At 47.7% G+C, this 18597-nt stretch overlaps 1 protein-coding gene across 1 annotated transcript in view; it reads left to right on the top strand.

Moving 5' to 3' along the window:
* The first annotated feature begins 4677 nt into the window (after positions 1 to 4677).
* LOC135538571 (tumor protein p53-inducible protein 11-like) overlaps positions 4678 to 18597 on the top strand; it is a 40356-nt gene continuing 26436 nt past the window's right edge. The window contains exon 1 of the mRNA XM_064964462.1: positions 4678 to 4843. Coding sequence (XP_064820534.1) covers positions 4715 to 4843 — 129 coding nt within the window. The 5' untranslated portion in view covers positions 4678 to 4714. The remainder of the gene's footprint in view (positions 4844 to 18597) is intronic.

Raw genomic sequence — 18597 nt, 5'->3', positions numbered from 1 at the left:
GCTGCATACACCCTGACTCTGCTGCATACACCCTGACTCTGCTGCATACACCCTGACTCTGCTGCATACACCCTGACTCTGCTGCATACTCTGCTGCACCCCTGACTCTGCTGCATACACCCTGACTCTGCTGCATACACCCTGACTCTGCTGCATACACCCTGACTCTGCTGCATACACCCTGACTGCTTGCACGGAACGCAAGAGATGTGACACAATTTCCCTAGTTGTAAGAAATTCATGTAAGCGGGCAATATTAAATAAATATGCTGGTTTAAAAATATATACTCGTGTACTCAAATCAAATTTATTTATATAGCCCTTCGTACATCAGCTTGATATCTCAAAGTGCTGTACAGAAACCCAGCCTAAAACTCCAAACAGTAAGCAATGTGGGTGTTGAAGCACGTTGGCAAGGAAAAACTCCCTAGAAAGGCCTAAACCTAGGAAGAAACCTAGAGAGGAACCAGGCTATGAGGGGTGGCCAGTCCTCTTCTGGCCGTGTCGGGTGGAGATTATAACAGAACATGGCCAAGATGTTCAAATGTTCATAAATGACCAGCATGGTCAAATAATAGGTCTGGGACAGGTAGCACGTCCGGTGAACAGGTCAGGATTCCATAGCCTGGGGACTGGGGACAACAAGGAGTCATCATGCCAGGTAGTCCTGAGGCATGGTCCTAGGGCTCAGGTCCTCCAAGAGAGAGAAAGAAAGAGAGAGAGAATTAGAGAGAGCATACTTAAATTCACACAGGACACCGGATAAGACAGGAGAAGTACTCCAGATATAACAAACTGAACCCAGCCCCCTGACACACAAACTACTGCAGCATAAATACTGGAGGCTGAGACAGGAGGGGTCAGGAGACACTGTGGCCCCATCCGATGATACCCCCAGACAGGGCCAAACAGGAAGGATATAACCCCACCCACTTTGCCAAAGCACAGCCCCCACACCACTAGAGGGAGATCTTCAACCACCAACTTACCATCCTGAAACAAGGCCGAGTATAGCCCACAAAGATCTCCGCCACGGCACAACCCAAGGGGGGGCGCCAACCCAGACAGGAACATCACATCAGTGACTCAACCCACTCAGGTGACGCACCCCTCCCAGGGACGGTATGAAAGAGCCCCAGTAAGCCGGTGACTCAGCCCCTGTAATAGGGTTAGAGGCAGAGAACCCCAGTGGAAAGAGGGGAACCGGCCAGGCAGAGACAGCAAGGGCGGTTCGTTGCTCCAGAGCCTTTCCGTTCACCTTCCCACTCCTGGGCCAGACTACACTCAATCATATGACCCACTGAAGAGATGAGTCTTCAGTAAAGACTTAAAGGTTGAGACCGAGTTTGCGTCTCTTACATGGGTAGGCAGACCATTCCATAAAAATGGAGCTCTATAGGAGAAAGCTCTGCCTCCAGCTGTTTGCTTAGAAATTCTAAGGACAATGAGGTGGCCTGTGTCTTGTGACCGTAGCGTACAGTGCCTTGCGAAAGTATTCGGCCCCCTTGAACTTTGCGACCTTTTGCCACATTTCAGGCTTCAAACATAAAGATATAAAACTGTATTTTTTTGTGAAGAATCGACAACAAGTGGGACACAATCATGAAGTGGAACGACATTTATTGGATATTTCAAACTTTTTTAACAATTCAAAAACTGAAAAATTGGGCGTGCAAAATTATTCAGCCCCTTTACTTTCAGTGCAGCAAACTCTCTCCAGATGTTCAGTGAGGATCTCTGAATGATCCAAAGTTGACCTAAATGACTAATGATGATAAATACAATCCACCTGTGTGTAATCAAGTCTCCGTATAAATGCACCTGCACTGTGATAGTCTCAGAGGTCCGTTAAAAGCGCAGAGAGCATCATGAAGAACAAGGAACACACCAGGCAGGTCCGAGATACTGTTGTGAAGAAGTTTAAAGCCGGATTTGGATACAAAAATATTTCCCAAGCTTTAAACATCCCAAGGAGCACTGTGCAAGCGATAATATTGAAATGGAAGGAGTATCAGACCACTGCAAATCTACCAAGACCTGGCCGTCCCTCTAAACGTTCAGCTCATACAAGGAGAAGACTGAACAGAGATGCAGCCAAGAGGCCCATGATCACTCTGGATGAACTGCAGAGATCTACAGCTGAGGTGAGAGACTCTGTCCATAGGACAACGATCAGTCGTATATTGCATAAATCTGGCCTTTATGGAAGAGTGGCAAGAAGAAAGCCATTTCTTAAAGATATCCATAAAAAGTGTCATTTAAAGTTTGCCACAAGCCACCTGGGAGACACACCAAACATGTGGAAGAAGGTGCTCTGGTCAGATGAAACCAAAATGGAACATTTTGGCAACAATGCAAAACGTTATGTTTGGCGTAAAAGCAACACAGCTCATCACCCTGAAAACACCATCCCCACTGTCAAACATGGTGGTGGCAGCATCATGGTTTGGGCATGCTTTTCTTCAGCAGGGACAGGGAAGATGGTTAAAATTGATGGGAAGATGGATGGAGCCAAATACAGGACCATTTTGGAAGAAAACCTGATGGAGTCTGCAAAAGACCTGAGACTGGGACGGAGATTTGTCTTCCAACAAGACAATGATCCAAAACATAAAGCAAAATCTACAATGGAATGGTTCAAAAATAAACATATCCAGGTGTTAGAATGGCCAAGTCAAAGTCCAGACCTGAATCCAATTGAGAATCTGTGGAAAGAACTGAAAACTGCTGTTCACAAATGCTCTCCATCCAACCTCACTGAGCTTGAGCTGTTTTGCAAGGAGGAATGGGAAAAATGTTCAGTCTCTCGATGTGCAAAACTGATAGAGACATACCCCAAGCAACTTACAGCTGTAATCGCAGCAAAAGGTGGCGCTACAAAGTATTAACTTAAGGGGGCTGAATAATTTTGCACGCCCAATTTTTCAGTTTTTGATTTGTTAATCATCACCCGTTTGGCGAAGTAGGCTGTGATTCGCTGAGAAATTAACAGGCACCGCATTGATTATATGCAACTCAGGACCGTAACGTCATACCTCAGGACCGTAACGTCATACCTCAGGACCGTAACGTCATACCTCAGGACCGTAACGTCATACCTCAGGACCGTATCGTCATACCTCAGGACCGTAACGTCCATACCTCAGGACCGTAACGTCCATACCTCAGGACCGTAACGTCCATACCTCAGGACCGTAACGTCATACCTCAGGACCGTAACGTCCATACCTCAGGACCGTAACGTCATACCTCAGGACCGTAACGTCATACCTCAGGATCGCAGCGTCATACCTCAGGACCGCAGCGTCATACCTCAGGACCGTAACGTCCATACCTCAGGACCGTAACGTCCATACCTCAGGACCGTAACGTCCATACCTCAGGACCGTAACGTCCATACCTCAGGACCGTAACGTCCATACCTCAGGACCGTCATACCTCAGGACCGTAACGTCCATACCTCAGGACCGTAACGTCATACCTCAGGACCGTCATACCTCAGGACCGTAACGTCATACCTCAGGACCGTAACGTCCATACCTCAGGACCGTAACGTCATACCTCAGGACCGTAATGTCCATACCTCAGGACCGTAACGTCCATACCTCAGGACCGTAACGTCCATACCTCAGGACCGTAATGTCCATACCTCAGGACCGTAACGTCCATACCTCAGGACCGTAAAGACATACCTCAGGACCGTAACGTCCATACCTCAGGACCGTAACGTCCATACCTCAGGACCGTAACGTCCATACCTCAGGACCGCAGCGTCATACCTCAGGACCGCAGCGTCATACCTCAGGACCGCAGCGTCATACCTCAGGACCGCAGCGTCATACCTCAGGACCGCAGCGTCATACCTCAGGACAGCAGCGTCATACCTCAGGACCGTATCGTCCATACCTCAGGACCGTAACGTCATACCTCAGGACCGTAGCGTCATACCTCAGGACCGTAGCGTCGCCCCTCAGGACCGTAGCGTCGCACCTCAGGACCGTATCGTCCATACCTCAGGACCGTAACGTCCATACCTCAGGACCGTATCGTCATACCTCAGGACCGTAACGTCATACCTCAGGACCGTAACGTTGTACCTCAGGACCGTAACATATCTCAGAATCGTAGCAACACCCCTCAGAATCGTAGCGTCACACCTCAGAATCGTAGCGTCACACCTCAGAATCGTAGCGTCACACCTCAGATCCGTAGCGTCACACCGTAGCGTCTCCCCTCAGAACCTTAGCGTCGCCCCTCAGAACCGTAGCGTCGCCCCTCAGAACCGTAGTGTCACCCCTCAGAACCGTAGTGTCACCCCTCAGAACCGTAGTGTCACCCCTCAGAACCGTAGCGTCACACCTCAGAACCGTAGCGTCGCCCCTCAGAACGGTAGCGTCACACCTCAGAACCGTAGCGTCACACCTCAGAACCGTAGCGTCACACCTCAGAGGGACATAAGTCTAATACCCAAATGGTACCCTATTCCCTATACAGTGCACTACTTTAGATTGGATTGATGTTCTATTCCATGTTTATGTTGTGGTTTTCAGGAGTGAGCTATCTGAACTTTAACCAATAAGAAACGCTTGTTTTGCGTTTTATGATGCAAACTGTTTTTTTTCTCGCTACGGCGCTACACGACCCATGTTCTCCATCTTTCTCTTATGTTGTAGTTTTTAGGCGTCATAGGTCGTAACCGCCCCCCCTATCAGCCATGAGCAACAAACCCCAACCCCCTCTGATGAAGAAACACAGCCAGACAGATCTGGTGAGCCGGCTGAAGACCAGGAAGATACTGGGCGTCGGAGGAGAGGACGATGACGGAGAGATACACAGGTCGAAGGTCAGTAGTATGCGCACACACACACAGATTCTACAGGGCCTTCAGAAAGTATTCACACCCCATTGTCTTTTCCCACATTTTGTTGTGTTACAGGGGGGGGGTTAACATGTTTTTAACATGACTTCCTCATCTCTGTACCCCACACATACAGTTATCTGGTCTCTCAGTCGAGCATTTCAAACACTGTTTCAACCACAAAGACCAGGGAGGTTTTCCAATGCCTCGTAAAAAAAAGCCAGACATTGAACATCCCTTTGAACATGGTGAAGTTATTAATGACACTTTAGATGGTGTATCAATACACCCCATTCACTAGAAAGATACAGGCGTCCTTCTTAACTCAGTTGCCGGAGAGGAAGGAAACTGCTCAGGTATTTCAACATGAAGCCAATGGTGACTTTAAAACAGAGTTTAATGGCTGTGATAGGAGAAAACTGAGGATGGATCAACAACACTGTAGTTACTCCACAATACTAACCTAATTGAGTGAACAGAAGGAAGCCTGTACATAATAAAAATATTCCAAAACATGCATCCTGGCACTAAAGTAATACTGCAAAAAAATGTGGCAAAGAAATGAACTTTTTGAATAAAAAGTGTTATGTTTGGGGCAAATCCAAAAAACACATTACTTTGTACCACTCTCCATATTTTCAAGCATAGTGGTGGCTGCATCATGTTATGGGCATGCTTTTTGTTAAGGACTGGGGAGTTTTTCAGGATAAAAATGTTGCACAACCCAGGAGGCTCACAGCTTTAATCGCTTCTAAAATAAATGTGCAAAAGATGTATAAAAACGTATTCACTTTGTTATTACTGGGTCTTCTGTGTGTAGATAACAAATATTTTAGAAAGTATTATATTTTGTATTCAGGCTGTAACACAGCAAAATGTGAAATAAGTCAAGGGGTGTGAATACTTTCTGAAGGCAATGTATACATTTTCTTTTCTATAAAAAAAAACACTTACTGAGAGTGTCAATAGAAAAACAAAACGCACTAACCGCTAGGATAACTGCCTCCTTACATGCTGACCAAACCGCACGCGCCCGCGTGTTGATTTTGTTCATCCACACCAGAAGCGATCAGAACACACAGGTTGAAATATCAAAATAAACTCTGAAACAATTATTAATTTGGGGACAGGTCAGGTAAAAAAAAAAGCAGTAAACATTTGTGGCAATTTCGCTAGGTAGCTTTCTGTCGCTAGCTAATTTGTCCTGTGATATAAACATTGGGTTGTTATTTTACCTGAAATGCACAAGGTCCTCTACTCCGACAATTAATCCACAGATACGGTAAACCAAATTCGTTCCTCCTTCAGGCTTCTTTTTCTTCTTTGGAATGGCGGTTGGCTTTACAACTTTACGGTGCAATACTACAACCGACCCGGAGTGTGGACCTCAGTTCATCTTTCAATCACCCACGTGGATATATGCTCCTAAAAACCAACGAGGAGATGGGAGAGGCCGGACTTGCAGCGAGTTGAGCGTCACAAATAGAACCAATTACTATTTTATTGCCTAGCCACGCAGACGCTCGCGAGCAGTGTGGGTGATTTGAATAACGTGTACATTTATTTTGCGACGCGAGCGGTGTGGTCTGCATGTTAGAGTCATAGCAGACATGGAGACGTGGTATGGAATTCAAACCAGGGGCCTTGATTGTAGAGAGCCTTTGAAAGTGAATTTGATAGCATGGACACATGTTCATAGTGTCAACAGCAGACACAGCAGATGGCTCTCTGTGGACAGAGATGGCCTTTGATCAGGCATCAAACACCTGACTCCATGTCACCTCACCTCTATCGCTGCACGTACATACACTCTCTCTGTGTTTCTCTCCATCTCTCTGTTTCTTTCTGTTTTTCTCTCTCTCTGTTTATCTCCATCTCTCTCTGTGTTTATCTCCCTCTCTCTGTTTATCTCCATCTCTCTCTCTCTGTGTTTCTCTCCATCTCTCTCTCGCATCTCTGTTTCTCTATCTGTTTTCTGTGTCTCTCTCTGTCTCTCTCTCTCTCTCTCTCTCTCTCTCTAATACCACAACAGATATTAATAAATAAATTAAATGCTGAACACAGTTTTGGGAGGAATATTCATGCTCTGTCAGCACGGTGTGATTTTTGGATTTGTTATATAATTATTATTGAAATATCTCTGGAGATCAAGTCTATATGACACAATCTGTGTTTTTGTCACGTGCACAGAACACAGAGGGTGTAACGATACAGTGAGATTCCCCACTGCCCTTCCTCAACAGTGTAAATAAATTTGATTAGGAAAGGACTAGAAGGCACTCAATCAACTTAAACCCAAATATATATGTATATATACACTACCTGTTCCAAAATTTGGGGTCACTTTAAAATGTGCTTGTTTTTGAAAGAAAAGCAAATTTGTTGTCCATTAAAATAACATCAAATTGAATCTACATAGGCCCATTATCAGCAACCATCACTCCTGTGTTCCAATGGCACGTTGTGTTAGCTAATCCAAGTTTATCATTTTAAAAGGCTAATTGATCATTATAAAACCCCTGTTGCAATTATGTTAGAACAGCTGAAAACTGTTGTTCTGATATAAAGAAGCAATAAAACTGGCCTTTTTTAGACCAGTTGAGTGTCTGGAGCATCAGCATTTGTGGGTTCGATTACAGGCTCAAAATGGCCAGAAACAAAACTTTCTTCTGAAACTCGTCAGTCTATTCTTGTTCTGAGAAATTAAGGCTATTCCATGTGAGAAATTGTCAAGGAACTGAAGATCTCGTACAACGCTGTGTACTACTCCCTTCACAGAACAGCGCAAACTGGCTCTAACCAGAATAGAAAGAGGAGTGGGAGGCCTCGGTGCACAACTGAGCAAGAGGACAAGTACATTAGAGTGTCTAGTTTGAGAAACAGACGCCTCACAAGTTGGCAGCTTCATTAAATAGTACCCGCAAAACACCAGTCTCAACGTCAACAGTGAAGAGGCGACTCTGGGATGCTGGCTGCCTTGGCAGAGCTCCTCTGTCCAGTCTCAATGTCAACAGTGAAGAGGAGACTCTGGGATGCTGGCCTTGTAGGCAGAGTTCCTCCTTCCTCCAGTCTCTGTTCTTTTGCCCATCTTAATCTTTTCTTTTTATTGACCAGTTTGAGATATGGCTTTTTCTTCGCAACGCTGCCTAGAAGGCCAGCATCCCAGAGTCTCCTCTTCGCTGTTGACGTTGAGACTCGTGTTTTGCAGGTATTATTTAACAAAGCTTTCAGTTGAGGCCTTACAAGTGGATTCAGCACCACGGACAGAGATCAGAATTCCTGCGATTTGACGGTTGGGTCAAACAGAGGAAAAACTAAACACAATAAGACGTCTGTTTTAAATAACCTGATGTTCGCGAACAGGCTTCCAACGGGTCACTGACACCTTTCAGGCAATGGACATCGCACAATGATGAGTCCGAACCTTTTCCCAGATGCTGGACAAACATAATGTCCAATATATGACTGAAAAAGGGGGGGAATATCTAATTGTTTTGCTGCTAGCGATGTTTTAATAAAACATTTGTGAGGAACGTAAGGCAGTGGGCGACTGGCTAAACCAATGCTGTAACACCCGGTTACCGCTAAGACTAGCTGTTAGTCGTTCTTAAATATCTCTAGTTGCGCTGACTGAAATATATATATATATATATATATATATATATATATATATATATATATATATACTTTTTAGGAGATATCTCATATTTGTACCTGTCCCACCTCAGCAGAAGCTGATATTAGACAGATGGATTTCCGAACCGGTGTTAAAGGCTGGAAAATGCAAGTGCGCCAGTTTTTTTTACACAATGAAATTGCAAACTAACATGCGTTTGACCACGTGCGCCTCCTTCGCTCCAGAGGAACATAGAACCCTGAGTCTTAAAGACCCAGGTAGCCAAGGCAACCATGTTGCCTGTCAGTCAACTCTCTGCTCTCAATCATACGGGCTGAAGACGTGACGCTGTTTTACAGACAGTCTGTTTCACTTGTCAGAATCCATCAGTCACCCAGATAGGTCTACAATACATTCAGTCACCCAGATAGGTCTACAATACATTCAGTCACACAGATAGGTCTACAATACATTCAGTCACACAGATGGGTCTACAATACATTCAGTCACACAGATAGGTCTACAATACATTCAGTCACACAGATAGGTCTACAATACATTCAGTCACACAGATAGGTCTACAATACATTCAGTCACACAGATAGGTCTACAATACATTCAGTCACACAGATAGGTCTACAATACATTCAGTCACACAGATAGGTCTACAATACATTCAGTCACACAGATAGGTCTACAATACATTCAGTCACCCAGATAGGCCTACAGAACATTCAGTCACCCAGATAGGCCTACAGAACATTCAGTCACCCAGATAGGCCTACAGAACATTCAGTCACCCAGATAGGTCTACAGAACATTCAGTCACCCACATAGGCCTACAGTATATTTAGTCACCCACATAGGCCTACAGTATATTTAGTCACCCACATAGGACTACAATAATATATTTAGTCACCCACATAGGACTACAATAATATATTTAGTCACCCACATAGGACTACAATAATATATATTTAGTCACCCACATAGGACTACAATAATATATATTTAGTCACCCACATAGGACTACAATAATATATATTTAGTCACCCACATAGGACTACAATAATATATATTTAGTCACCCACATAGGACTACAATAATATATATTTAGTCACCCACATAGGACTACAATAATATATATTTAGTCACCCACATAGGCCTACAATAATATATATTTAGTCACCCACATAGGCCTACAATAATATATATTTAGTCACCCACATAGGCCTACAATAATATATATTTAGTCACCCACATAGGCCTACAATAATATATATTTAGTCACCCACATAGGCCTACAATAATATATATTTAGTCACCCACATAGGCCTACAATAATATATATTTAGTCACCCACATAGGCCTACAATAATATATATTTAGTCACCCACATAGGCCTACAATAATATATATTTAGTCACCCACATAGGCCTACAATAATATATATTTAGTCACCCACATAGGCCTACAATAATATATATTTAGTCACCCACATAGGCCTACAATAATATATATTTAGTCACCCACATAGGCCTACAATAATATATATTTAGTCACCCACATAGGCCTACAATAATATATATTTAGTCACCCACATAGGCCTACAATAATATATTTAGTCACCCACATAGGCCTGCAATACATACATTTTCTCACCCTTCCAAGTCACAAGGCTGTATCACAACCGGCCGTGATTGGGAGTCCCACAGGGCGGCACACAATTGGCCCAGCGTCGTCCGTGCTTGGCCGGGTGTAGGCCGTCATTCTAAATAAGAATTTGTTCTTCAACGAACTTGCCTAGTTCAATAAACGTTTAAATAAAACAAAACAAATGTGGTATTATACTTTGCTGTAAATAAATATCTAGCGGGTGTGTGAACATGTTGTCCACAAAACCAAACAGCTCTGAGTTTTATATGTTTTACTGTTTGTGCCACTTCCTGTTCACTATTTTCTCTCTCAGCCTCACAACCTATTGTGAGTCTATCACGTCAATCCTGGTCCCTCCGTCTACTGTGTCTGAATCTCTTCACGTGGCTCTTGAGAAATACTCTGAACCCTGATATCAGAGTTATATCAGGCCCCAAATCTGGAAATAAACAGGATGGAGGAAATGGGAGGAGAAGATTGACTAAAGAAATGTTTTAGCCCAGTCAGATAGAGATGCATGCTGGGGGTTTTGGACCTGACCTTCAATAGTGTTGCTACATCCATTGTGAACTTACACGTTAATGACATGTATCCATTGATTCGTAAAATAACATCACTTTTATAATATCCTCATCAGCCCAAAGTTCAACCCAAAATACAAGCTTGTTTTACTCCAATGTTGGTAGACAAAGTTAATGAAAACAAACGCTGTATAGACTCAAAACATAGTTAAAACGATCAGGTTAGTCCCTGCATCCACAGCTCTGTCTACGAATTTGAGAGGGGGTACATTTCTCCAGCCCCGTCCCTCATCTTCTTACCGAAACAGTATCATGGTTGGAGGGGACCTGTACCAGGTCTATTAGATTGTATCAGGGATGGAGGGGACCTGTACCAGGTCTATTATTTTGTATCAGGGTTGGAGGGGACCTGTACCAGGTCTATTAGATTGTATCATGGTTGGAGGGGACCTGTACCAGGGTTGGAGGGGACCTGTACCAGGTCTATTAGATTGTATCATGGTTGGAGGGGACCTGTACCAGGGTTGGAGGGGGACCTGTACCAGGTCTATTAGATTGTATCAGGGATGGAGGGGACCTGTACCAGGTCTATTAGATTGTATCAGGGTTGGAGGGGACCTGTACCAGGTCTATTAGATTGTATCAGGGATGGAGGGGACCTGTACCAGGTCTATTATTTTGTATCAGGGTTGGAGGGGACCTGTACCAGGTCTATTAGATTGTATCAGGGTTGGAGGGGACCTGGACCAGGGTTGGAGGGGGACCTGTACCAGGTCTATTAGATTGTATCAGGGATGGAGGGGACCTGTACCAGGTCTATTAGATTGTATCATGGTTGGAGGGGACCTGTACCAGGGTTGGAGGGGGACCTGTACCAGGTCTATTATTTTGTATCAGGGTTGGAGGGGACCTGTACCAGGTCTATTAGATTGTATCATGGTTGGAGGGGACCTGTACCAGGGTTGGAGGGGACCTGTACCAGGTCTATTAGATTGTATCATGGTTGGAGGGGACCTGTACCAGGTCTATTAGATTGTATCATGGTTGGAGGGGACCTGTACCAGGGTTGGAGGGGGACCTGTACCAGGTCTATTAGATTGTATCATGGTTGGAGGGGACCTGTACCAGGTCTATTAGATTGTATCAGGGATGGAGGGGACCTGTACCAGGTCTATTAGATTGTATCATGGTTGGAGGGGACCTGTACCAGGGTTGGAGGGGACCTGTACCAGGGTTGGAGGGGACCTGTACCAGGTCTATTAGATTGTATCATGGTTGGAGGGGACCTGTACCAGGTCTATTAGATTGTATCATGGTTGGAGGGGGACCTGTACCAGGGTTGGAGGGGACCTGTACCAGGTCTATTATTTTGTATCAGGGTTGGAGGGGACCTGTACCAGGTCTATTAGATTGTATCATGGTTGGAGGGGACCTGTACCAGGTCTATTATTTTGTATCAGGGTTGGAGGGGACCTGTACCAGGTCTATTAGATTGAATCATGGTTGGAGGGGACCTGTACCAGGTCTATTATTTTGTATCATGGTTGGAGGGGACCTGTACCAGGTCTATTAGATTGTATCAGGGTTGGAGGGGGACCTGTACCAGGTCTATTAGATTGTATCATGGTTGGAGGGGACCTGTACCAGGTCTATTATTTTGTATCATGGTTGGAGGGGACCTGTACCAGGTCTATTAGATTGTATCAGGGATGGAGGGGACCTGTACCAGGTCTATTATTTTGTATCATGGTTGGAGGGGACCTGTACCAGGTCTATTAGATTGTATCATGGTTGGAGGGGACCTGTACCAGGTCTATTAGATTGTATCATGGTTGGAGGGGACCTGTACCAGGTCTATTATTTTGTATCATGGTTGGAGGGGACCTGTACCAGGTCTATTAGATTGTATCAGGGATGGAGGGGACCTGTACCAGGTCTATTATTTTGTATCATGGTTGGAGGGGACCTGTACCAGGTCTATTAGATTGTATCATGGTTGGAGGGGACCTGTACCAGGTCTATTAGATTGTATCAGGGTTGGAGGGGACCTGTACCAGGTCTATTATTTTGTATCATGGTTGGAGGGGACCTGTACCAGGTCTATTAGATTGTATCAGGGTTGGAGGGGACCTGGACCAGGTCTATTAGATTGTATCAGGGTTGGAGGGGACCTGTACCAGGTCTATTAGATTGTATCAGGGTTGGAGGGGACCTGTACCAGGTCTATTAGATTGTATCAGGGTTGGAGGGGACCTGTACCAGGTCTATTAGATTGTATCAGGGTTGGAGGGGACCTGTACCAGGTCTATTAGATTGTATCAGGGTTGGAGGGGACCTGTACCAGGTCTATTAGATTGTATCAGGGTTGGAGGGGACCTGGACCAGGGTTGGAGGGGGACCTGTACCAGGTCTATTAGATTGTATCTTATTTGGAGGGGACCTGTACCAGGGTTGGAGGGGACCTGTACCAGGGTTGGAGGGAGACCTGTACCAGGGTTGGAGGGGGACCTGTACCAGGTCTATTAGATTGTATCAGGGTTGGAGGGGGACCTGTACCAGGTCTATTAGATTGTATCAGGGTTGGAGGGGACCTGTACCAGGTCTATTAGATTGTACCAGGGTTGGAGGGGACCTGGACCAGGGTTGGAGGGGGACCTGTACCAGGTCTATTAGATTGTATCAGGGTTGGAGGTGACCTGTACCAGGTCTATTAGATTGTATCAGGGTTGGAGGGGACCTGTACCAGGGTTGGAGGGGGACCTGTACCAGGTCTATTAGATTGTATCAGGGTTGGAGGGGGACCTGTACCAGGTCTATTAGATTGTATCAGGGTTGGAGGGGGACCTGTACCAGGTCTATTAGATTGTATCAGGGTTGGAGGGGGATCTGTACCAGGTCTATTAGATTGTATCAGGGTTGGAGGGGACCTGTACCAGGTCTATTAGATTGTATCAGGGTTGGAGGGGACCTGGACCAGGGTTGGAGGGGGACCTGTACCAGGTCTATTAGATTGTATCTTGTTTGGAGGGGACCTGTACCAGGGTTGGAGGGAGACCTGTACCAGGGTTGGAGGGAGACCTGTACCAGGGTTGGAAGGGGACCTGTATCAGGTCTATTAGATTGTATCATGGTTGGACGGGACCTGTACCAGGGTTGGAGGGGACCTGTACCAGGGTTGGAGGGGACCTGTACCAGGGTTGGAGGGGACCTGTACCAGGGTTGGAGGGGGTCCTGTACCAGGGTTGGAGGGGACCTGTACCAGGGTTGGAGGGGGACCTGTACCAGGGTTGGAGGGGGACCTGTGTCAGGGTTGGAGGGGGACCTGTATCATGGTTGGAGGGGACCTGTACCAGGGTTGGAGGGAGACCTGTACCAGGGTTGGAGGGAGACCTGTACCAGGGTTGGAGGGGGACCTGTATCAGGGTTGGAGGGGGACCTGTATCCAGGGTTGGAGGGGGACCTGTATCAGGGTTGGAGGGGACCTGTACCAGGGTTGGAGGGGACCTGTACCAGGGTTGGAGGGGGACCTGTACCAGGTCTATTAGACCTGTACCAGGGTTGGAAGGGGACCTGTATCAGGTCTATTAGATTGTACCAGGGTTGGAGGGGACCTGTACCAGGGTTGGAGGGGACCTGTACCAGGGTTGGAGGGGGACCTGTACCAGGGTTGGAGGGGACCTGTACCAGGGTTGGAGGGGACCTGTACCAGGGTTGGAGGGGACCTGTACCAGGTCTATTAGATTGTATCATGGTTGGAGGGGACCTGTACCAGGGTTGGAGGGAGACCTGTACCAGGTCTATTAGATTGTACCAGGTTTGGAGGGGACCTGTACCAGGTCTATTAGATTGTATCATGGTTGGAGGGGACCTGTACCAGGTCTATTAGATTGTATCAGGGTTGGAGGGGACCTGTACCAGGTCTATTATTTTGTATCATGGTTGGAGGGGACCTGTACCAGGTCTATTAGATTGTATCAGGGTTGGAGGGGACCTGGACCAGGTCTATTAGATTGTATCAGGGTTGGAGGGGACCTGTACCAGGTCTATTAGATTGTATCAGGGTTGGAGGGGACCTGTACCAGGTCTATTAGATTGTATCAGGGTTGGAGGGGACCTGTACCAGGTCTATTAGATTGTATCAGGGTTGGAGGGAGACCTGTACCAGGTCTATTAGATTGTATCAGGGTTGGAGGGGACCTGGACCAGGTCTATTAGATTGTATCTTATTTGGAGGGGACCTGTACCAGGGTTGGAGGGAGACCTGTACCAGGGTTGGAGGGAGACCTGTACCAGGGTTGGAGGGGGACCTGTACCAGGTCTATTAGATTGTATCAGGGTTGGAGGGGGACCTGTACCAGGTCTATTAGATTGTATCAGGGTTGGAGGGGACCTGTACCAGGTCTATTAGATTGTACCAGGGTTGGAGGGGACCTGGACCAGGGTTGGAGGGGGACCTGTACCAGGTCTATTAGATTGTATCAGGGTTGGAGGTGACCTGTACCAGGTCTATTAGATTGTATCAGGGTTGGAGGGGACCTGTACCAGGGTTGGAGGGGGACCTGTACCAGGTCTATTAGATTGTATCAGGGTTGGAGGGGGACCTGTACCAGGTCTATTAGATTGTATCAGGGTTGGAGGGGGACCTGTACCAGGTCTATTAGATTGTATCAGGGTTGGAGGGGGATCTGTACCAGGTCTATTAGATTGTATGAGGGTTATCAGGGTTGGAGGGGACCTGTACCAGGTCTATTAGATTGTATCAGGGTTGGAGGGGACCTGGACCAGGGTTGGAGGGGGACCTGTACCAGGTCTATTAGATTGTATCTTGTTTGGAGGGGACCTGTACCAGGGTTGGAGGGAGACCTGTACCAGGGTTGGAGGGAGACCTGTACCAGGGTTGGAAGGGGACCTGTATCAGGTCTATTAGATTGTATCATGGTTGGACGGGACCTGTACCAGGGTTGGAGGGAGACCTGTACCAGGGTTGGAGGGAGACCTGTACCAGGGTTGGAGGGGGACCTGTACCAGGTCTATTAGATTGTACCAGGGTTGGAAGGGGACCTGTATCAGGTCTATTAGATTGTACCAGGGTTGGAGGGGACCTGTACCAGGGTTGGAGGGGGACCTGTACCAGGGTTGGAGGGGGACCTGTACCAGGGTTGGTGGGGACCTGTACCAGGGTTGGAGGGGACCTGTACCAGGTCTATTAGATTGTATCATGGTTGGAGGGGACCTGTACCAGGGTTGGAGGGAGACCTGTACCAGGTCTATTAGATTGTACCAGGTTTGGAGGGGACCTGTACCAGGTCTATTAGATTGTATCATGGTTGGAGGGGACCTGTACCAGGTCTATTAGATTGTATCAGGGTTGGAGGGGACCTGTACCAGGTCTATTATTTTGTATCATGGTTGGAGGGGACCTGTACCAGGTCTATTAGATTGTATCAGGGTTGGAGGGGACCTGGACCAGGTCTATTAGATTGTATCAGGGTTGGAGGGGACCTGTACCAGGTCTATTAGATTGTATCAGGGTTGGAGGGGACCTGTACCAGGTCTATTAGATTGTATCAGGGTTGGAGGGGACCTGTACCAGGTCTATTAGATTGTATCAGGGTTGGAGGGGACCTGTACCAGGTCTATTAGATTGTATCAGGGTTGGAGGGGACCTGGACCAGGGTTGGAGGGGGACCTGTACCAGGTCTATTAGATTGTATCTTATTTGGAGGGGACCTGTACCAGGGTTGGAGGGAGACCTGTACCAGGGTTGGAGGGAGACCTGTACCAGGGTTGGAGGGGGACCTGTACCAGGTCTATTAGATTGTATCAGGGTTGGAGGGGGACCTGTACCAGGTCTATTAGATTGTATCAGGGTTGGAGGGGACCTGTACCAGGTCTATTAGATTGTACCAGGGTTGGAGGGGACCTGGACCAGGGTTGGAGGGGGACCTGTACCAGGTCTATTAGATTGTATCAGGGTTGGAGGTGACCTGTACCAGGTCTATTAGATTGTATCAGGGTTGGAGGGGACCTGTACCAGGGTTGGAGGGGGACCTGTACCAGGTCTATTAGATTGTATCAGGGTTGGAGGGGGACCTGTACCAGGTCTATCTAGATTGTATCAGGGTTGGAGGGGGACCTGTACCAGGTCTATTAGATTGTATCAGGGTTGGAGGGGGATCTGTACCAGGTCTATTAGATTGTATCAGGGTTGGAGGGGACCTGTACCAGGTCTATTAGATTGTATCAGGGTTGGAGGGGACCTGGACCAGGGTTGGAGGGGGACCTGTACCAGGTCTATTAGATTGTATCTTGTTTGGAGGGGACCTGTACCAGGGTTGGAGGGAGACCTGTACCAGGGTTGGAGGGAGACCTGTACCAGGGTTGGAAGGGGACCTGTATCAGGTCTATTAGATTGTATCATGGTTGGACGGGACCTGTACCAGGGTTGGAGGGAGACCTGTACCAGGGTTGGAGGGAGACCTGTACCAGGGTTGGAGGGGGACCTGTACCAGGGTTGGAGGGGGTCCTGTACCAGGGTTGGAGGGAGACCTGTACCAGGGTTGGAGGGGGACCTGTACCAGGGTTGGAGGGGGACCTGTGTCAGGGTTGGAGGGGGACCTGTATCATGGTTGGAGGGAGACCTGTACCAGGGTTGGAGGGAGACCTGTACCAGGGTTGGAGGGAGACCTGTACCAGGGTTGGAGGGGGACCTGTATCAGGGTTGGAGGGGGACCTGTATCAGGGTTGGAGGGAGACCTGTACCAGGGTTGGAGGGAGACCTGTACCAGGGTTGGAGGGGGACCTGTACCAGGTCTATTAGATTGTACCAGGGTTGGAAGGGGACCTGTATCAGGTCTATTAGATTGTACCAGGGTTGGAGGGGACCTGTACCAGGGTTGGAGGGGGACCTGTACCAGGGTTGGAGGGGGACCTGTACCAGGGTTGGAGGGGACCTGTACCAGGGTTGGAGGGGACCTGTACCAGGTCTATTAGATTGTATCATGGTTGGAGGGGACCTGTACCAGGGTTGGAGGGAGACCTGTACCAGGTCTATTAGATTGTACCAGGTTTGGAGGGGACCTGTACCAGGGTTGGAGGGGACCTGTACCAGGGTTGGAGGGGACCTGTACCAGGGTTGGAGGGGACCTGTACCAGGTCTATTAGATTGTACCAGGGTTGGAGGGGGACCTGTACCAGGTCTATTAGATTGTACCAGGGTTGGAGGGGGACCTGTACCAGGGTTGGAGGGGGACCTGTACCAGGGTTGGAGGGGGACCTGTACCAGGTCTATTAGATTGTACCAGGTTTGGAGGGGACCTGTACCAGGGTTGGAGGGGACCTGTACCAGGGTTGGAGGGGACCTGTACCAGGTCTATTAGATTGTACCAGGGTTGGAGGGGGACCTGTACCAGGTCTATTAGATTGTACCAGGGTTGGAGGGGGACCTGTACCAGGGTTGGAGGGGGACCTGTGCCAGGGTTGGAGGGGGACCTGTACCAGGTCTATTAGATTGTACCAGGTTTGGAGGGGACCTGTACCAGGGTTGGAGGGGGACCTGTACCAGGTCTATTAGATTGTACCAGGTTTGGAGGGGACCTGTACCAGGGTTGGAGGGGACCTGTACCAGGGTTGGAGGGGACCTGTACCAGGTCTATTAGATTGTATCATGGTTGGAGGTGGACCTGTACCAGGTCTATTAGATTGTATCATGGTTGGAGGGGACCTGTACCAGGTCTATTAGATTGTATCAGGGTTGGAGGGGGACCTGTACCAGGGTTGGAGGGGGACCTGTACCAGGGTTGGAGGGGGACCTGTGTCAGGGTTGGAGGGGGACCTGTGTCAGGGTTGGAGGGGGACCTGTGTCAGGGTTGGAGGGGGACCTGTACCAGGGTTGGAGGGGGACCTGTACCAGGGTTGGAGGGGGACCTGTGTCAGGGTTGGAGGGG

The sequence above is a fragment of the Oncorhynchus masou genome, unplaced genomic scaffold (genome assembly GCF_036934945.1).
Source record: "Oncorhynchus masou masou isolate Uvic2021 unplaced genomic scaffold, UVic_Omas_1.1 unplaced_scaffold_984, whole genome shotgun sequence".
Lineage (NCBI taxonomy): Eukaryota > Metazoa > Chordata > Actinopteri > Salmoniformes > Salmonidae > Oncorhynchus > Oncorhynchus masou.
This window is presented reverse-complemented; position numbering and strand designations above follow the sequence as displayed.